The sequence below is a fragment of the Canis lupus genome, chromosome 9 (assembly GCF_011100685.1).
Source record: "Canis lupus familiaris isolate Mischka breed German Shepherd chromosome 9, alternate assembly UU_Cfam_GSD_1.0, whole genome shotgun sequence".
NCBI classification, from domain to species: Eukaryota; Metazoa; Chordata; class Mammalia; order Carnivora; family Canidae; genus Canis; species Canis lupus.
This window is the reverse complement of record NC_049230.1, coordinates 20585755-20606698: the sequence shown is the minus strand read 5'-3', so window position 1 is coordinate 20606698 and position 20944 is coordinate 20585755. Positions and strand designations below refer to the sequence as shown.

Sequence of the window (20944 nt, the reverse complement as noted above, 5' to 3'; positions counted from 1 at the left end):
GCCTTTTCAGCAAGCTCAGCTCCTATCCCTTCCCAGCCAGACTCCGCTCCTCCGTGCAACCTTCCTGGCTCTCCCTCCCTTCCCTTCCCTGTCTGTCTGTAAAGGCCGAGATACAGAATGGTTACTAGAGCATTGCGAGATACGTCTGTCCCCCATTCTTCCCTCCGACCATGCGCCTGTGCGGTTGTCTCCGTACCACGGGGCCTCACACAGTTCCTTGCTCTGTGTTTCCAGTTGGAAGACGCCAGGGCGGAGGTGCCCCAGAGCCAGGCTTTCAGGCCGCGAGCTCTTTATAGTTCGACTCTCCCGCCCCCTGCAGGACGGAATGCGACCACGCAGAACAGAGACCAGCCACACCAAGAGACTCGTCTTTATTGACCTTTTGTCGGGGGCTGACATCCGGCGGGCAGCGAGGAGAAGGCAGGGCCAGGACGCGGCGCGAGCGTCAGCTCAGACTCCCGACCGCCCTCCAGGCGCTGCAGAGGGGACGGCCACCACGGGACATCTGCGCCCGGGACAGGGGCGCGGCGCTGGCTCTGCGCCTGCGCGGCGGCCCATGGTCAGGATGCCGGCCGCATGGTTGCCGCTGGCCTGCAGGAGGCGCTGCAGCCGGCCCTGGAGGCCCGGGGGTCCGGGCCGCCGCTTGCCCAGCGTGAGGATGCCGGCCGCGTGGTTGCCCGCGCCGTGCAGCAGCTCGTAGAGGCGGCAGGAGCACGTCTTCTGGCGGCAGCAGTCGGGCAAGGGCTGCGCGGCCGCCCCGGGCGACAGCAGCGCGGGCGGCAACAAGAGGAGCAGCAGCAGAGTCACGGCGGCCCAGGGGACCTAGGGAGACACCGGGCCAGACGCTAGGGGTCCTCCGGCCGCGCCCCGCTGCAGACCCCCGGCCCGGGCCCCGCCCACCTGGCTCCGCCCCCGCCGCCTGCGCTCCCACCTCTCAGTCCGCTAGGTCCCCGCCCTCTGCGCGCTGCTGCCTCTGCGCGCTGCTGCCTCTGCTGGAGGCCTCCTCTCTGGCTCCTTTACCTGCTCATCTCTCAAGCCCCAGCACAGCATCTCCTCCAGGAGGCGTTTTGAGATCCCCTGGGCAGTGAATCCCTCTTTTCTGGGGACCCTTAGTCCCTTGTGCCCCCATTAAAGCGCCTGAAAACCGGGTGCGTGTTTGCACCAGAAGTTTGTTCACTCAGGGAAACAGAGGCCCTGTATAGACTCTCCTCGGACAAACACGTGCACGTCAAGGGCTAGCAGGTTCCAAATTGTCTTGTTTGCCTGCTCCCTTGCCGGGGAAACTGCACTCTGTGGCTTCGGGCCTGTTTCCAAACCTCTTAGGGGCCACAACTTCCTCCCTTGTAAAGGGGTATTAATCCCTATAGCGCAGGCCGCAGGAGGAAGACACAAAAGACCAGGTGCAAGCACCGCGCCTGATGCATGAGCTCTCAGGAGAAGGCCATGGATCTAGTGCTACCCCAGGCTCTCCGCGGAGGCTTCACCCCATCAGTCTCCTGCCTCGGATCCCACATGGGAAAAGACCAAGGGCAGAGACACCTCAGCTTTCTTTCCAGCCCCTTGAGCAAGCATTTCCATTGCCTGGCTGGTAGGATGAGTCACCCCTTCTATCCCTGGGGCTTTACCTTTGTAGAGGGAGGGTTCATGGCGTCTGGAGCTCAGAGTGGGGTAGCCAGGAAGGGTGTTGTCTGCAGTGGTCGGAATAGCCAGGAACTTTGAGGCCGTTGACTGTGACCCCCGATCAAGGGCCTGGGGTTTATAGTGCTCTGAGGTGGTGGGGGACAGGCGGGTACTTGCGTCCTCTCTGGGGCCAGACAAAGGCAAATCTAAGATTAGCCTCCTGCAGGGGGACCGTCTCCAGGTTGGGCCCAAAGAATGGCCGCCAAGGCTCTCAGAAGCGGGAGTGCCATCACTGTGCCCCTGGTACCCCCCTTGTCTGTCTGCCTGCTCCCTGGAGATGGGGCGGTCTCCCGGCACTAATGAGGCCACCTTGCACCCAGGAATCTGGGAGCACAAAGGAGGCCTTGGCTGGGGCGCTGGCCTGGGACAATGGTGGGGGGGGCAGCTGCTAATTAGGGCAGAAGAGAAGGCAGCTATGAGCCCCACACTTCACATGGGGTGTGTGGTGGGGGGAGGGCAGCCAGGCAGCAGGTCTGTGCCCTCTGCCTCTGTTGCCGTACCTGGGGTCTGTCGGGTTCCTTGGCCTTCTTCCTTCTTGGAACAGGCTTCTTAGTTGCCTCTCCCTTTCCCCAGTTCTCTCCTTCTCTCTGCCCCTCCCACCAACCTCCACGGTGGAAAATCCTGGAAATTGAACGTGGGCAGGGAGAGGAAAGCAGGTCCTCCAACCTGTGCAGTTTCCTTCCTAGTCAGGCTGCCTGGAGAGGGGGGATGGAGTCCCATCCCACCATCAGCAAAGAGTGAGCCCCTTTGGGGGAAGGACCGTGCCATCTCCAAGCCAGAGTCTCTTTTATACAGGGCACGTCTGTGGAGCACCTGCTCTCTGCCAGGCCCTGCAATGGGTGCTGGGGGCACAGTGTGCACTGGATCTTCCGGTTTTCCCAGACTCCAGAATCCAGGTGAGAAGACAGCCCAGCATGATGATAGCTCAGTAGGAGAAAGGACCCCAGAAAGGCCTTGCATGCAAGGTGGATTTCTATCAGGTAAGGCTGGGGGAGGGGTGCATTCCACAGAAGGCACAACTTGAGCAAAGACCTGGAGGTGACAGTGCTTAGTTCATGTGGGATAGTAGGGTGTGGGCATCATAGTTGTGGCTCCCCTCATAGGGGAGAGGTGGCTGGACAAGGAAGTGAGGACCAGGGTGGGTCAAAGGGTCTTACAGGCTAAGCTGATTGGCCTCAGTCCTGTGGGCACTGGGGAGCCAGGGGAGGGTTCTAGCAGGAAGGAGTCCTGGGGCTGATGGGGGGCTGGGTGGCCTGGATGTGGCCATGGAATTCAGAAGTAATTCAGAGGCAGGATTGGAGACTTAGCAACTGAAGGGGAACTGGTGCCATGTTACTCAGGAGGAGCTTCAAGGCCTTGGGTGAGGCTGACAACCTCATGAAGCCTCAGTTTCCCCACTGGTAAGATGGATAGTTAACTCAGATGGTCTCTGAGATTGCTTCCTGTTGTGATACTTCATGATGTGTAGTACAGTTCCTACACAGGAAAGTGGTTTGTGGGTGTTGGGCCAGACAGGGACCTGTGCTAAGCCAGGGCAAGGGAAGTTGGGGAGCAATCCCTCCACATTTAGGACCAGCTTGGGATAGAAAGAAGGTGCACACACACTGGGGGTGACCTGGAGTGGAGAGTGGGGGGAAAGTCCCTGGTGTCCAGAGCTGAAGGTGGGGGGAACCAGCCGCCAGCAGGAGCAGAGCAAACAGGCCTCTTACAGTTCCTCCCTAAGCAGATCCGGAGTCAAGAATCTGGTGCAAGAGGTTTATTTGGGAGGTAATCCTAGAAACCACAGAAGGGGGTGGGGATAGGAGGGATGGCAGGAAAACCAGTAAGAACTGTGTTATTGAGAAGGTTATCACTGTGGACAACTGGCACAGAATACACTTCAGAGCTGTCGCCCTGAGGGACAATGACGCCAAGGTCTTTTTCTCTAAGTCCTGTTTCTTATAGGCCGAGGGTGGCTCCTGGGAGCAGTAACTGCCAACAGTTGGAGCTTGCACAGTGCACTGGCTGGAGACGCGGGAGCATCAGCGTGGCGGGGAAACTCCAGCAGTGTCCTCCAGAGGGGGCCTGGGGCTCCAAGCAGGGCTCTGCAGGCAGCAGCTGACTAGGCCAAGCCTCCCTAAGGCCTGGCAGCTCTGATGGGCCACTGTCAGGTGACAGAGTCCACGACCCTGGCCAAGGGTTCCCATCCAGAAAGGCCACAGAGGAAAGAGCCAGGTGGCCTTTGAGGGGGATGGGGCAGCAGGTAGGCCTCAGCTCAGGACACCACCCTCCTCTGCAGACACTGGGCTAGATGCCTCTGCCTGAGGACCCGGGGCATCTCGGGAGGGAAGGGGGACGAGGGGCAGGCTGCAAGGGTGGCCCGGAGTTCTCTGAAGGCCCCCTGCCCCAGCAGGTGAACTCTGGCAGGGCCCACGCTGCCCCGGAACCGCAGGGACTTGTAGCGAGGAGAGACTTCCTGAAGGCAGTGGTCAAGCTGGAAACAGAATGGCCGGAGTGAGGAGGCTGGTGTGTGGCTGTGTGACCTGTGGATGGTGGGCGCCTGAGGATGCCAGGAGACGTGTGGGAGGCGTTTCATATGTTCACCTGTGTCTCCTGTGTCTGTGGACCTCTCTCCCTTCCCAGAGCCCCAGGGAGGTTCTCCTCCCCCTACTCTCCCCCCCATCGCAGCACTGGGCCCATGGCACGGGGACAGGAGGGGGCGTGCAGAGTGAAGAGGACAGGCAGTCACATCCCATCCCTGTCTTGTTTACCTTGTCTCGATTTTCTTCTGACAGGTTCCTGAGCCCCCTTAGCGCCACAAACACCTCATAGTGGGGAGCAGAGCCTTCGGAGGAATCTGGAGACAAACCCCCATGCACACACATGCTCTTGGTTTCCAACACTGAGTCCTGTGCCCCTACCTGTTCTCCCTCACCCTGAGGTTCATGGGAGGAAAGGAATTTCTTGGCAAGGGGGGGGGGTGGTAAATGGAGAGGAACCCAAAGCCTAATTGTAAGTATGAAACAGGCCAGGAAAGGGAAGGGGTGGGGCTGCAGCAGGAGGGATGGGAGTTAGATGTGGGGAAGGGCTTTACTAGGAGCAGCAAAGGAGGCTGGGTCTTACCTCTTTCGTAGAGTTCTTCCTTCAGGATGGATTTGGTATGGGCGGGGGGTGGGGTGGGCAACCAACTCAGGAATGGGGAGCAGGAGCTGATGGAGAAGCTTACCCAGAATGCTGCTCTCCACACAGCTGTGGTCTAACAGTTTGGCCCCTGGCCACTGCCCTACCGCCCTGCCCAGGGCCTCTGAGAATGTATCCTCTTGAATGTCTTCTCCTCGCACATTCAGGCCCTGGCCCAGCCTAGGGAGGAGGAAGGGGGAGGCAGAGGAACCTGGGGCCCTAGGACAGCCCCTCAGCTCCCCCAGGGAGTCACCTACCTGCGGACGAACCTGACGACTGGACACTGATTGTGGGCACCCACCACCTGTACCACATCACCCAGGCGGCACCTGACAGGGCAGGAGTGCTGGTGAGCTTAGGCCCTTGGTAGGGTCCCGGAGGGCCTGAGGTGGCCCTAGAGGTAAGCCAGGTGATCACCTGGTGAGGCTGGTGTGGTTGGTCAGCACCAGCTCGTACTCCTCACCCTTCTGGGCTTCGGCCAGCAGGACAGTAGAGGCAGCCTCTTCCTGGGCTTCCTTCCGTAACTGGGAGCAGCTCAATAAAAGGAGCTCCAGGGGGCAGAAGGTAGAGCCCTCGAGGTTGCTCTGGCCACAGGCTCAGGCCCACCACCGCTGGGGGGGAGCAAGCAGCCCTTTAGCTGGTGGTGCCATTGCTTTTTTGCTAGGGACCCCAGGCCCCAAGTCTCTGAGCAACTGATCCCATGGCTGCCCTTCCACCTCTCCTTCCTGGCTCCCGCAGGCTCAGGGTGCTGCCTCAAGGGCCCTGGTTGGGAAGAGGCAGTGGTTCCGGGGGGAGCAGACCTGGGGGTAAATGCTGTTGCTGCGTGAATGTGTGCAAGTCTCTTAACCTCTACGAGCCTCAGTCTGTGCATGTGTAAAATGGAGCTGCTGGTGTTGGGGGGATTAAATGAAGTGATTAGGTAGGGCTCACTACTTGGCAGCTCGCTGTGTGGCGTCTGCCCCATGCCCCCAACTCACTAGCCCTGAGTCCTGCTCACCTCCAGTGGTGGCATAAGCAGGTGAGAAGAAGGCCAGCCCTTGACACCACAAGGCCCCCAGGGCAGCCACAGCCTCGGCCTGGCCTCCTGCATCCAGCGTCACCACCACCTGTAGCTTTGGCCAGAGCCGGAGGGCCAGTCCTCGGGGCCCCTGCTCTAGGGCCTCCCGCAGCTCAGCCGCCCGCCCTGGGTTCCCGGCAGCCACTGCCTCAGCCAGCTCTTCACCATCGGCCTCCAGGCCCAAAAAGACGTCCAGGAGTTCAACTGCCGTCCCAGCTTCCAGGGCCCGCAGCCCTGGGGACCTCAGTGCCTCTTGCAGCAGGGTCCCGGGGTGCTTGGCTCCAGGGGTGCTAACCTGGCCCAGGGCATGCCAAGGCCAAGGGAGAGGGTGAGGCCAGGGGGATGTAGGGGTCACCCGGGCAGTGCCCCCTGGAGCCAGCACTTCTGGGTAGGCCTTGTTTAGGGCTGCCAGACCCAGCAAGGTGGCCTGGAAGGAGACAAGAAAGGGTGTTGGCCCTGGGCCCGAGCCAGTCCCCAAGTCCCCAGGTTAGGGGTTCTTTGTCTACCCTGATGGGGGAAGGTTTGGCCTGATGGGGCCTCTGGTGCAGCTATGCTCCAGCCTTCTCAGTTTACCTGCAGGGAGACCTCCCCGTAGTACTGGGTTGAGGTAGGGGGCAGCTCCTGACCCCGACTTTCTTCCTCCTGGGCCTGGCTGGCCTTGGTCAGAGGGAGACGGTTCCGGAAGGCGCTTGTATCTGTAGCCCCAAAGACATCATAAACTCCTCCTGAAGCCACAGTTTCCTGAGTTTCAGGTAAGAATGATAAGACCTGGGGCACCTGGGTGGCTCAATGGTTGAGCGCCTGCCTTTGGCTCAGGTCATGATTCTGGGGTTCTGGGATCAAGTCCCACATCAGGCTCCCCGGGAAGCCTCTGCCTATGTCTCCCTCTGCCTATGTCTCTGCTTTTCTCTGTGTATCTCTCATGAATAAATACATAAAATCTTAAAGAAAAAAAAAGACCCTTGAGGAAGGAGCCCAGCAGAGGCCCGGGACAAGGCTACTGGGGCACAGGAATGGAGAATTCATTTTGAATAATCCTGAGCCTGGGTAGGGTGTTTGGATCAGGCCCCTCTGTGCTGGCAGTAGAAGGGGAGAAGGGAAGTCCTCAGGTTCCAGAATCTGACTGTCTGGTGGCACTTCTGTTTGGGCCACCTCCTTAGACCTTTGGAAACACACCTGTGGCCCCCGTGAGGGGACAGGGGGGCCTCTGGGCTCCCTGCAGACACCACCTCAGGGCGTGCTGCTGGCTCTGGCCCACATGCAGGGTGCTCTGCTCCAGTCTGCGCTGCTGCCAGGCGGCTGCCCAGTGCAGGGCCGCTCCTGCCACACGGTGCTGGAGGCCGGCAAGCCAGGACGGCCTGGCACCCTGGAGCTGCCGCTGCCGGAGCGAGGCCAGTGGTAGCAGCAGCCCCAGGAGGAGGAGGAGGAGGAGCAGCAGCAGTAGCAGCAGCATCTCCAAGCAGCTCCTGGGAGGAGGAAGGGACCCAAACTCTGGTACTGGGGGGAGGAGAGGGTAACCCCTTTCTCCCCATAACCCAACCCAACCTTCACCGCACTCTACCACACAAGAAACCAAAGAAAAAGGAAGGCTGAGAAGAAGTCAGGACCCATCAGGCAGGTGATGCAGAGGAGGGGACATCAAGGCTTCGGAGTCACACTGACCTGAGTTCGGACCCTGGCTCTGCCACTTGGTTAGCTGCAGGGCCCTGGGCAAGGCAGCCTGCTGCTCTGGGCTCCGCTGCCCTGTCTGTAAAATGGGAATAATAATAGCTCCGCAGAAGATACAGAAATGGTTTGACGCGGTGCCTGGCAGCCAGCAGCTGCTCAACCAATGACAAGTCCTGCCCACCCGAGGGGCTCTGCTTCATCCCAGGATCCACCCTGTCCCGGCTCCGGGTCCCTCCTGCGGCCCGGGCGGTGGTTCCATGGCCCATATGCACCTGTCACAGCCCTCTTGTGCCCACTCCCAGCTCCCAGGGCCCCGGGCCCTCCGGTTTGCGCTCACAGCCAGCCAGAAAGATGGAGCCAGGGCTTTAAAGGGTGGGGCCCCGACGGGGAAATCCGGCCGCGGGCTGAGGGCGGAGCTGGCCGGGGGAGGGGCTCTTAAAGGGACAGTCGCCTGAGGCCGCACGTGCGCGGAGCCGCCCCGGCCCGCCTGCGGGAGGAGGACTCCCGCCAAAGCAGTGTGGCCTTCAAACTCTGCAGGTGAAGGAGGAGAAGGCTGAGTGTGGAAAAGGAAAAAGAGCTCCACGAAGCAGCCTGAGTTGGGAGAAGGGCGCAGCACCCCGGAAGAGCAGGTTCAAGCTTGAGAACTGTTTAAAAAACAAAATTGTCTCCCAGTCCAGAAACCCTCTCCCCGAAGATCCACTAGCTTTCCCTGACAAAGGTAGTAGAGAAAGGAAGCCCTTTTATCATTATTATTATTTTTAAAGATTTTATTTATTTATTTATTCACGAGAGAGAGAGAGAGAGAGAGAGAGAGAGAGAGAGAGAGGCAGAGGGAGAAGCAGGCTCCATGCAGGGAGCCCGATGTGGGACTCGACCCGGGGACTCCAGGATCACGCCCTGGGCTGAAGGCAGATGCTCAACCACTGAGCCACCCAGGCGTCCCAGGAAGCCCTTTTATTATTGAATAAGCATAAACCAGAATGGGATGCTCATCACAGGCAATGACTGAGAGATTGCACAGGGAGAAGAGAATTTCCCTCCCTCACTTAGCCAAGCTGCCAGAACCCGTCACCCGCATGTCATCCAGACAAGCGATAACTAGCCCTCAAAGAAGAGGACTTGGTGGCACCATTTGTCACCCGTAGCTCATCCCAACTTTACCTGTTAACTGGGGTCACCATCGGTGTTAGCTAGTAGGCTTTATGCCCAGGAAAAACAAACTTCTCTCATCTTTATGACATGAGGTCTTTTTGCAGCTTGGAGCAAGGTGCCCACCTCAGTTAGGCTCCTACCCTCCCACTGTGAAGTTTGAGAACCTCTGCTCTAGAATGAGGTTCTTCTGCTGTCTGTGGTTAAGCCATCCTTCCTCCTGTACTCTGGACCCAGGCTCTCAAACACTGAAACCCCTCCCGTCAACCCTTCATCCGTCTTACAGGGGTCTCCCTCCTTTTCACAGCTGAGCTCCCTTGCACATTTCTGCTCTCGCTGTCGGGGTACCCCACCTTGATCTCACCCCCTTTTATTTTTATATTATTTTATTTTTTAAAGGTTTTATTTATTTATTTATTCATGAGAGAACACAGAGAGAGACAGAGACATAGGCAGAGGGAGAAGCAGGCTCCCTGCAGGGAGCCCGCTGTGGGACTCGATCCCAGGACCCTGGAATCATGACCTGAGCCAAAGGCAGACGCTCAACCACTGAGCCATCTAGGCACCTCATTTTTATTGATTTTTTTTAAAAGATTTTATTCATTCATTAGAGAGAGAGAAGGAGAGAGAGAGACAGCACAAGCAGGGGGAGCAGCAGAGGGAGAGGGAGAAGCAGGCGCCCTGAAAGCTATAATTAAAAAAAAAATCAAGTGTAAGATCTAAACAAGAAATTAAAAGGAGTGAGAGCGGGCCGCCTGGGTGGCTCAGAGGGTTAAGTGTCTGGCTTTGGCGCAGCTCGGGTCATGATCCCAGAGCCTGAGGGTCATGATCCCAGGGCCTGAGGATCCTAGCCCCTCACTGGGCTCCCTGCTTGGTGGAGAGCCTGCTTTTCTCACTGTGCACCCCCCACTCGTGCTCTCTCACTCTTGCTCTGCTCTCTCTCTCTCAAACAAATAAATAATCTTAAAAAACTAATAGTTTTATTAGGTACAATTTACATACCATACAAGTCACCCACTTAAAGCATACAATTCAATGGTTTCTACTATGTTCACAGGTCTGTGTAACATCAGCAATTTCATGACATTTTCATCACCTTGAAAGTAACTCCATACCCTTTAGCTATCACCCCAGTCCCTTCCCACCTTCTGATCCCCAGCAAAAACAACCACAAATCTACTTTCTCTAAAAATAGATTTGCCGATTCAGGATATTTCATATAAATGGAATCATGTAACACATGGTCTTTTGTATCTGGCTTCTTTCACTTAGAATGTTTTCAAGGTTCTTCCATGTATTACTGTGTAGCTGTAGTTCATTCCTTTTTATTGCCAAATAATATTTATTTCATTGTATGGATATGCCACATCACGTTTATTTACCCATTCATCAGGTGATGTGCATTTGGGTCATCTCTGTTCTTTGGCTACTATGTATAATGCTGTTATAGACATTTGCATGCAAGTCCTTCTGTGGACATATATTATTGTTTTTTTTTTTTTGCATAAAAATGTAATGAATGCAAGTGATTTATCACATTCCAATGTAGAATAGCTGGGTCCTATAGTAACTCTTTAACTGATGAAGGAACTGCTAAACTGGTTTCCATAGCTGGTGCACTATTTTATACCCCACCAGGAGTATATGAGGGTTCCAATTTCTCTAGGTCCTTGTTGACACTTATTATTATCTGACTTTTTGATTATAGCCAACCTAGTGGGGTGTGAAGTGACTTGAGTTTGTGTGTGTGTGTGTGTGTTTTAAGTACATTCCACACTCAAAGTGGCACTTGAACTCAGATCCTGAGATCAAGAGTCACATGCTCTACCAACCGAACCAGCCAGGTGCCCCAGAGTCCTTTTTATTTTTATTTTTATTTTTATTTTTTTCCCCAGAGTCCATTTTAATTTGCATGGTCCCAGATGACCAATGATCACATATCTTTTCGTGTATCAATTAGCCATTTGTTGACTTCTATGACGAAATGTCTTTTAAGATCCTTTACCCTTTTCTTATTGGGCTATTTGTCTTTTTATTATTAAGTTGTAAGGGTTCTTTATACATATTGTACATTCAAGTCCCCTGTCAGATAGATGATTTGTAAATATTTTCTTCCATTCTGTGAGTTGTCTTTTCATTTTTTTAAAGATTTTATTTATTTATTCATGAGAGACACACAGAGAGAGAGAGAGAGAGAGAGATAGGCAGAGGGAGAAGCAGGCTCCATGCAGGGAGCCAGGACGTGGGACTCGATCCCGGGTCTCCAGGATCACACCCCGGGCTGCAGGCGGCGCCAAATCGCTGCGCCACCGGGGCTGCCCTTTTTTTTTTTTTTTTTTTTTTTTTTTTTAATTTTGAGGGAGTCCAATTATCTACTTTTTCTTTTGTTGCTTGTGCTTTTGGTGTCATATCTAGGGGTCCATTGTCAAAATCTGAAGTCATGAAGAATACTATGCTTTCTTCTAATTGTTTTATAATCCTAGCTCTTACATTTAGGTTTTTATTTTTTATGGTGATAAAAGATGCATAAGATTTACCATTTTAACCATATCAGGTATCCACTTCAGTGGCATTCACATTGTGTGCAACCATCACCACCATCCATCTCCAGAACTTTTTCAGCTTCCTAAATTGAAACTCTACTCATTAAATAGTAACTCTTCATTCTTCCTCCCCGCATTCTCCGATGACCATGATTCTATCTTGTCTTTATGAATCTATTCCTGGTAGCTGGTATAAAGGCAACTGTACAATATTTGTCCTTTAGTGTCTGCCTAATTCATTCAGCATAATGTCAAGATTTGCTTATGTTGTAGCATGTGTCAGAGTTTCCTTCTTTTTAAAAACTGAATGATATTCCATTGTATTTGTGGTCTATCCATTGTCTAGACCACAGTTAGTTTATCCATTCATCCACTGATGGACATTTCTGTTGTTTTCATCTTTTGGCTATTGTGAATAATGTTGCTAATGAACATGGGTGTACAAATATCTCTTTGGATCCCTGCTTTCAATTCTTTTGAGTATATACCCAGAAGTGGAAGTGCTGGATCACATGGGAATTGTTTAACTTTTTGAGGAATCTCCACGCTATCTTCTCCATGGTAGTAGTCGCTGCACTAGTTTACATGCCTACTTGCAATGCATATGGGTTCCAATTTCTCCACGTACCCTACCAGTTATTTTTTGTTGTTGTTGTTGTTTTGCTTTGATAATGGCCAATCTAATGAGTAAGAAATGGTATCTCATTGTGGTTGTGATATACATTTCTAATGATTTCTAATGATTGAGCCTCTCTTGTGTACTTATTGTCTACCTGTGTATCTTTAGAGAAATATCTGTTCACATCCTGTTTAAAAATTATTGTTGCTGTAGAGTTCATGTTCTGGATATTAATTCCTTATCTGACATATGATTTTCACATATTTTCTCCCCATCTGTGGGTTGCCTATTCACTCTGCTGTCTTTTGATGCACAAAAGTTTTTATTTTTATGAGGTCCAACTTACCTTATGTTGCTCATGGTGTCATGGCCAAGAAATCATTGCCAAATCCAATGTCATGAAGCTTTCTATGGTTTCCTCTAAGAGTTTTATAGTTTTAGCTCTTACATTTAGGTCTTTGATCCATTTTTTTTTTTTTTTTCTTTGATCCATTTTGAGTTAATTTTTGTATGTGATGTAAAGTTCCAAATTTACTTTTTGGCATGTGGCTATCCAGTTGTCTCAGTACCACTTGTTTAAAAGACTATTCTTTCCCCATTGCATGGTCTTGGCACCCTTGTTAAAATCAGTTCAAAAAAAAAATCAGGGGGATCCCTGGGTGGCGCAGCAGTTTGGGGCCTGCCTTTGGCCCAGGGCGCGATCCTGGAGACCCGGGATCGAATCCCACATTGGGCTCCCGGTGCATGGAGCCTGCTTCTCCCTCTGCCTGTGTCTCTGCGCCTCTCTCTCTCTCTCTGTGGCTATCATAAATAAATATTTAAAATTAAAAAAAAAAATCAGTTGACCATAGACACATGGGTTTCCTTCTGCACTCTGATTTCTATTCCACTGATCCATATGTCTATCCTCATGCCAGTATTACACTATGTTGATTACTGTTGCTTTGTAGTGTTTTGACTTACTTATTGTGAAGTGTGACTACTTAAATTTATTCTTCTTTTTCACTTGGCTATTTAGGAGTATACTGTTTACTGTATATTTGTGAATTTTCCAGGGTTTGTTATTATTATTTACATGTTTAGTGAGTGGCTGGATCATATTAGGGAGTCTTTCTACTTCCCACCACCCACCCTCATATGGCGTGAAGCTAGATATTGCTCAATAAGGGGGTACAGACTTGAGTATGCCCACAGTTGCCCTCACATGACAGTTATTTTCACAGATCTCTTTCCCTGACCACACCCAGCTAAGTTACACTTATTGTTAGCTGATTGCTATATATTTTTCTTTTTTCTTTTGAAGATTTTATTTATTCATGAGACAGAGAGAGAGAGAGAGAGAGAGGGGCAGAGACACAGGCAGAGGGAGAAGCAGGCTCCATGTAGGGAGCCCAACATGGGACTCGAAGCCCTGGGCTGAAGGCAGGCGCTAAACCACTGAGCCACCCGGGCTGGCCCGATCTGTGCTCTAAACCAGTCTCCCAAAAGATTCTGATGCATGCCTGGGTTTAGAACCACAAATCACTTTATCCAGCCATATCACACCCTCCGTCATCTCCAGCCTCTGCCTGCACTGGTCTCTCTGGAGGAATACCTCTCCTTTCTCAACTCTTTGTTCTTTAGGAGTCAGCTCAAACTAATTGGTGCCCTTCCTCCCTATTCTCTAGTATTTAGTGTTGGCCTCAGGATAACTTTTTTGCAGCAGGAGCCAATATCCTATCATGATTGGTTGTATTGCTGGCTTTCCCCAACTATAATCCTCTTGAGGACAGGACGATTTCTCCTCCCACACACCATACCCAGCATAGGGTGGGCACTTCAAATGTGAAGTTTAAGGATGAGCTTTCTAACAGGAAGAGTGTTTATCAGGTGGCTAGGAGATACAGACTATCATTCTGATTTTTAAACCATCTTATGAATAGGAAGGTCAGAAATGCCCCCTCTGCCTTCAAAGCTGAAGACACTCTCTGAGGCCAGTTCCCAACTAGTTCTGCTTTTCACAGTTCCACTGATGATTTCAAATATGTCCCTATCAAAGCTACTTTCTCTGACCTCCTGATAGGAAAAAAATAAAAACAGAATTCAATATTGTCCCTTCAGAGGAAGCCTTTATTGTAACATAAAATACACAATTTTGTGACTGCCCCAAATTATACACAATACTTTTTTGGTGGCTATAGACTAATCTGCCTCAACACTAAATAAATATGTATCTGAAATAATTTCACAAAGTTTTAAAAAGAAAAATTATAAAAAGTATACTTCCACTTTAAGTTATATTCACTTTTAGTCTCCCCAACCCCCTACAAAACCCTGCACATACCACACATTGAAATGTTTTGATGACGTGTGTGTGTGTGTGTGTGTGTGTGTGTGAGCAAGTGAGAGGCAGAGGTGGTCAAGACTTGTCACTGCCTCTTTTGTGGTTTGCAGGAGCAGGGAGAAAAGAGAAAATACAATGCAGATAGCGAGCACACCTTTCGGTCAAAGATCTCTCCCATCTATAGGCACAGCCTAAGGAAAGCTGAGGACAGCTCAGCAACTGTACCAGCACGGAACCCTTGTGCTCTGGGCAGCCACACTTGCCAGTCCCAGCACCCCTAGTGCCAACAGCACTCCCTGGGGCTGGGTGTGCTACCAGTCTGGAAGCGAGTCAGTCCCTGCCCCATACGGCCGGGCGGCAGGGCTGCTGAACTCCGGGCCTCAGAGGTGAGTGTCGGTGAAGCCTGAGTGACAGGCAGGTAAGGGCTCTTTAAGACTGGGTCCCAGAGCAGTCAGGCTTCCTTTCCCCTTTTCCCCAACAGTCTCAGCCTCACGGTTGGAATTTTAATCAAATCTTGAGGGGTGTGTAAAGGGCTTAGCCGCATCCTGTGTCAATGCTGGTGTCATGGAGGGGTCGGCCTGCTCCTCAGAGGCAGAGAGCTTCTACTGCCTGGCATAGAAAAATAAATCAGTGTATGAAACCAAGCCAGGACAAACAGCAGCTTTTAAAAAGTCATCTTCCAATAAATAATTTACTACAGAGGAATATTTTCCTTTAACATCAAAACACTGATAAATTCAGAAGTCATTTTTGTAAAAAAAATATGTTTATTTACTCACATGTATAAAAATAAGGTTTTTAGGGCCATTCCTTCTTTTGGAGAGGGGGGCCAGGGGTGAGTGACCTTGTAGGCCTACCCCAAAAGCTACATCTGCTTTCCCCTCTTCCCACCTGACTGCCATAGCCCATTCCTTCCATTTGATGTAAAACTACGGAAGAAACTGTGGACAATGTTGTACTGAAGCTGTTTTGTTTTTGCAGCTTACCAAACTTCCTAGGAAATCCACTGACTGCATTTCCCAAATTACCAACGCGTGACACCCAGCAGCCCGTACCAAGTGGGCAACAGAGCGCGGAACACGCCGGCCCCAGGTTCAGGCTGCATTCCTACCACCCCCTCCCCAAGACAGCCCATGTGAACAGTGAAGGGAAACGAGGTGACCTGGGCACGAATGCCACAGAACCCGCCACAGGTCAAAAGAACTGTGATGTCAGATGAGGGTGGGAAGAGGAAAACAAGAAATCCCAATTTAGAAACGTAACACCACCATGTGCAAACAGCCATTATCAATAAGCCTTGGGGTAGCCGCACTTGGGTGGAAGGACGGGCAGACCGGGGATGGCGGGGGGCAGCTGCTCTGGGTAGCAAGCCGACTTTCCTTCCACTCTGGCCACGACACAAAGGACATCAACACTGTAAGCTGCGATTATGTGACCCTCTTTCCCCTGGTTCATCAAATGTGTCTGTGCGTGTATACAAACACAGGACTGAGTGGCAATTTCACAGAGGGGAAGGAAGGAGGGCAAGGGAGAGAACATGTAGATGGGCTATAAGCATTATTTAAAAAGCCACTACCCATCAGACAACCCATGACTTCCCTTGTCCCAACAATCATGGTGTGTTTCCCCTTTGCCCATCCCTACTCAGGAAAACAGGGGTGGGGGACAGGGAAAGATGGAGGGAGGCTTTCTTTTTCAAAAGGCAGTTTCTACATTTCAAAGGAAAGCAGAGACAATCATGGTTATATATCAATTGCTTGGCAGACACAGTGACAAATCTCACTGGAGAAGAGGTGCTTTCTCCTCCCTTTGTCCTCTTACTCCAACAGACACATGGCTAAGTTCCAGGATTCACAGAACTATTGCCTTTTTGCACAAGGTTAAAACAACCACAGCCTCTGTTTGTGGCCCCGATGCTGCAACTACACTCTGCACAGCAAGGGGGAGAAACAGCCCAACGTGCAAACTCACGCACGCACGCACACATACACTCACACATTCACACACACTCCCTTCACTGGTGCCACCATGCACAGAAACACTAAAGTCACAACTAGTATTAACACTTCACATTATGAGTATTGTTTCCAAAGAGACGCGATTCATGGAATTAAAACATCCACAAGAGTAACTCCTCTGGCGAGGACGGAAAAGCTGCAGGTGGAGATGCGGGGTCACGACTGTGCGTGAGGGATCCACTGACTGTCCATAGGTCGGCCTAAGAGCTCCTCCACACGCCGTGCCACATCCATCGTGTCATCCAGATCAAACTCCCCATCATTGTCAAGGACGGGGTCAGGGCTTGGAAGAAAAAGAAAAAATGAAGGGAAGGGAAAGGCTGTCAGACCTAATGATAAGCAGCAGAGACCAAGCGAAGCCCCAAACCCTACCAAGTGAACGGCCCAAGGCTGCCTACACCCTTGGCCTAGGCTTCATGGGAAAAGATACTCATGATTTAAACAGTGGAGAGTAGAATCTTCTCTTGCTAGAGGATCCCTGGGTGGCTCAGTGGTTTAGCGCCTGCCTTTGGTCCAGGGCTTGTGATCCTGGGGGTCCCAGGATCAAGTCCCACATTGGGTTCCCTGCATGGAGCCTGCTTCTCTCTCTGCCTGTGTCTCTGCCTCTCTCTCTCTCTCTCTCTGTGTCTCTCATGAATGAATAGATAAAATCTTAAAAAAAAAAAAAAAAAAAGAATCCTCTTGCTATCTGGATAGAGACTCAAACTAGCATACCCACCCCAGCTCCCCCTTATCCTGGCTGTCCACATATCTAAAGCCCATCTGGTCCTTATACAGAGCAAGAAAAATCTCCACTTTGGGAAAGGGGAGATGACATTTGCCCAAATCCACTCTAAACTCTCAATATCTTCTGGTTGAATCTTTCTCCTACCTGGATATATGCCAGAGCCCAGCCTGGGTGGTCTTAGACCTACAGGAGCTCTGGGTCCCTTTGCCCACCAGCCCTCTGGGGGCCCAGCCTGAGGCCAGGTGCCCAGGTCCTCCCCGAGAAGCCCTGTGAGAACACAACCTACTTCTGTGGGTACATGTTATAATGAGCCTGGGGGCACACGGCCGGGGAGGGGGCCTGGTCCATGTAGGTGGCGCTGGCCCCAGCAGAATCTGTAGATGCGCTCACAAACCTGCAGGAGAAACGAGGCAGAGCCTCAGCGGCCTCACGGCAGCAGCTGACCTGGGGAGGGCTCAGGGGGTGTGGAAGGACAAATTGCCCACTGTGCCTGGGACTCCAGATGTGGGCCTGGGGCCCTGGGTACTGGTCCCACTGATACTAAGCCCAGTTCCCTCTCCAGGGGGAAACTGAGCCAGGTTTCAGGGGGAAGGGAGGGCTGGGCCACGCAGGGCCTGTGAACGGGAGGGGCAGGGGTGAGGGGTGAGGGGGCTGAGGGGAAGAGAGAGGCAGTGGGAGGCCAGAGCTGGACCCTGGGTACTTACTCAGGGACCACCTGCTTGATCTGTGGCTTCACGTATCCGTCTACTGCTTTAGCTGCCAAGAAGGGGGAACAGTGATGAGAACCGAAGTTCTCAGTGAAATAAAAATGCAATCTCTCTTAAAAATCACAGTTTTCAGGATAGGACACAACCACCTAATTCTATCTTAGGATCTGATACAAGCACTTAATATTTTAATGTTAGTTGGACCTGGTCTAGGGGAAGCCTCAATACTAAAACTGCAAGTTAAGTTACCTTCCGAGTTGGCTTGAGTGTGTTAATAAATTCTTCAAGCCACAGAAAATATATACTTTAGTACAAATCTAAACCGAACATTAATTGTACATTAAGTATAAAAACAAAAAAATATCTCAAAAGCTTAAAGTTACAGATGCAGCAGAGTGACAGGATTTGCTTTGTATCCCAGGGAATAAAATTAGAAGGAGATAAGAAGAGGACAAAATTTCAACCACAGAAAGAAGAATGCTGTCATAATTAGAACTGCCCACAAAATAAACGGGCTGTCTCGGGAAGAACTGATTTCCTGATCACTGGAGACCTTCAAGTGGGAGGGGTACAAACACTTGTTGCACCAAGAAAACAAAGAAAGGAATGAATTTGACTGGATGGTCTCTGGAATCACTGTTGCTTGGCTATGTGAGTATGGTCAAGAGGATAAAGAGTTTTTTTTTTTTAATGATTGAGAACTTTATTTTCTATTTTGAATAACAGGAAAAAAAAAAACCCTGTAAAATCCTGAGAATTTGATTCAATGTTCAATCTTCAAGTAACTAACTCTAATATAAGTGCTTTAAGGGGCAGCTGGGTGGCTCACTCAGCTGGGCATCTGCCTTAGGTTTGGGTCATGATCCTGGGGTGCTGGGATCGGGCTCCCTGCTTGATGGGGAGCCTGCTTCTCCGTTTCCCTTTGCTGCTCCCCCTGCTTGTGCTTTCTCTCTTTCGCTCTCTCTCAAATAATAAATAAATCTTGGGATCCCTGGGTGGGCGCAGCGATTTGGCACCTGCCTTTGGCCCAGGGCGCGATCCTGGAGACCCGGGATCAAATCCCACATCGGGCTCCTGGTGCATGGAGCCTGCTTCTCCCTCTGCCTGTGTCTCTGCCTCTCTCTCTCTCTGTGACTATCATAAATAAATAAAAAAAATAAAAAAATAAAAAATAAAATAAAAATTAAAAAAAATAAAAAAATAAAAAAATAAATCTTAAAAAGAAGGAAAATGCTTATAAATACAAGTGCTTTAATTTTATACTCACAAAATTAATTACATTATACCATAATAAGTTTTATTAGGGCTTTTCTGTGTGTGCATCAGAGAGTATAAACTTCCCTCTAATTCTTCTGTCCAGGGACGCCTGGGTGGCTCAGCGGTTTAGCTCCTGCCTTCGGCCCAGGGTGTGATCCTTGAGACCCGGGATCGAGTCCCACATTGGGCTCCCTGCGTGGAGCCTGCTTCTCCCTCTGCCTGTGTCTCTGCCTCTCTCTCTCTGTGTCTCTCATGAATGAATAAAATATGTTTTTTTTTTAAAATAATTCTTCTGTCCAACAGAAACTCTACTTTTAGATGACCATTAAATTGTAGTGCTCTTTCCCATCACAAGTAGGCTTGTATCCCTGTGGTGAATGTGGAAGGCAATGATTTCAGGGAAGTTAACATCTAATTATGTATTCCATACCCTTTGGCAATTAGGAAATTTTTTTTTTAAAGATCTTATTTATTTATTCACGAGACACACAGAGAGAGGTAGAGACACCAGCAGAAGCAGAAGCAGGCCCCATGCAGGGAGCCCCACATGGGACTAAATCCCGGGTCTCCAGGATCACGCCTGGGCTGAAGGCAGCGCTAAACCGCTGAGCCACCTTGGCTGCCGGGAACTACGAAATGTTAAAAGTGCTTGATTGATAGACCCTACAATGATGTTCAGAGGGAGGATTTACAACCTATATTGGTAACCAAGTCCAAGACAGTGAAATGCTACATGGTTTACAAGTTGCTTCTTATCCTAACCAGCTTCTTCTAAGGCTTCAAATGTGAGGAACTACTTTTTTATAATACTGCATGCTTTTTGTGTTTCATAGTTTATAAAGAATTTTATGAAAAAAAAAAAGAATTTTATGGATTGGCAGAAAAAGATAAAAACCAAAGAAATGCTGTAAAAAAATAGGATTTAAAAATCTAGATTAGCTGTGCTAACAAGAAACCATGATAAGTTTAATCCAAATTACCACATAAATCTAGGGGCGCCTGGGTGGCTCAGTCAGTTAAGTATCCAACTCTTGATTTCAGCTCAGGTCATAGTCTCAGTGTTGTGGGATTGAGCCCATGTGGGGCTCCCTGATCAGGGGGGTACCTGCTTCTCCTTCTCCCTCTGCCCCCCAACTTATGCTCTCTTTCTCTCAAATAATAAAATCTAAAAAAAAAGTATATATACTCTTCGACATGAATTCTACTTTAGGAGTCTATCCTAGGGAAATAGTTGACCAAGATGTATGCACCATTTTATCTCAGTATATTTATTTATTTATATATTTTTTAAGTAAGCTCTACCCCCAACATGGGGCTTGAACTCTTGATCTTGAGATCAAGAGTCATATGCTCTAATGAATGAGCCAGTCAGGTACCCTAGGTTATCTCGATATTAATTCATGACAGAAAACTGTCAATAACTTAAATTGTAAATCTTTCAAAATAACTGACATTGAATCACTATATAGTGAATCCTATGCAATCATTAAAGCAATGTTGTACGATTATATTTACAGACCTGCTAACTCTGCCTATGGTATATTTTTAAGTGGGAGAAAAAAAATCAGATCACAAAAGATGATATATGGTGTGACCCAAAACATTTACTGGACTCCAAGCCTGACACAGTCTGGCCCCTCTATTGCTCTGGCCTCACCTCCTACACTCTTCTTTCTGGCTCATTAGCTCTATCTCCTGGGTCCTCATGGAGTTTTTCAAACACACCAACCTCACTCCCACATCAGGGTTTTTGCACTTCTTTCAACTGAGAAGTTTTTTTGTCAAGATCTTTGTGTGGCTAGCTTCCTCACTTCATTCAGCTCTGTGCTGACAGCACCTCCTCGGGGAGACCTTGCCTGACCACCACTTGTCTAGTGAAATGTCACCCCCCATCCTTCTCCCTGTCCCACATCTAACCCTTTACCAAGCTTTCTTGTCTTCATAGCATCCATCACTAAATAAATGTATTTGTTTGTTGCCCTCCTTCCTCTACTAGATTGTCATCTCTACACAGGAAGTACCTAACAGGCATCTGGT

At 50.3% G+C, this 20944-nt stretch overlaps 3 protein-coding genes across 7 annotated transcripts in view; all 3 read right to left on the bottom strand.

Annotated features, from left to right (window-relative positions):
- Positions 1-398: 398 nt before the first annotated feature.
- On the bottom strand, positions 399-1648 carry HCRT (hypocretin neuropeptide precursor). Its single transcript, NM_001033994.1, is given in 2 exon segments — positions 399-822; positions 1626-1648. Coding segments are annotated over 2 exon segments (393 nt in total). The 5' UTR covers positions 1647-1648; the 3' UTR covers positions 399-450.
- Positions 1649-3421: 1773 nt separating this feature from the next.
- Positions 3422-7947, bottom strand: GHDC (GH3 domain containing). Its single transcript, XM_038547298.1, is given in 10 exon segments — positions 3422-4153; positions 4431-4516; positions 4886-5019; positions 5097-5168; positions 5257-5348; positions 5350-5450; positions 5837-6323; positions 6470-6591; positions 7073-7362; positions 7559-7947. Coding segments are annotated over 10 exon segments (1875 nt in total). The 5' UTR covers positions 7831-7947; the 3' UTR covers positions 3422-3934.
- Positions 7948-13963: 6016 nt separating this feature from the next.
- STAT5B (signal transducer and activator of transcription 5B) overlaps positions 13964-20944 on the bottom strand; it is a 70231-nt gene continuing 63250 nt past the window's right edge. For 4 of the 5 annotated variants that reach the window (XM_038547294.1, XM_038547293.1, XM_038547296.1 and 1 more), the window contains 3 exons: positions 17648-17699; positions 17230-17337; positions 13964-16499 (listed from right to left, as the gene is read on the bottom strand). In XM_038547294.1, coding sequence (XP_038403222.1) covers positions 16373-16499; positions 17230-17337; positions 17648-17699 — 287 coding nt within the window. In that variant the 3' untranslated portion in view covers positions 13964-16372. Of the gene's footprint in view, positions 16500-17229; positions 17338-17647; positions 17700-20944 lie in introns of those variants that run through there. The other variant, XM_038547295.1, reaches the window with a different exon arrangement.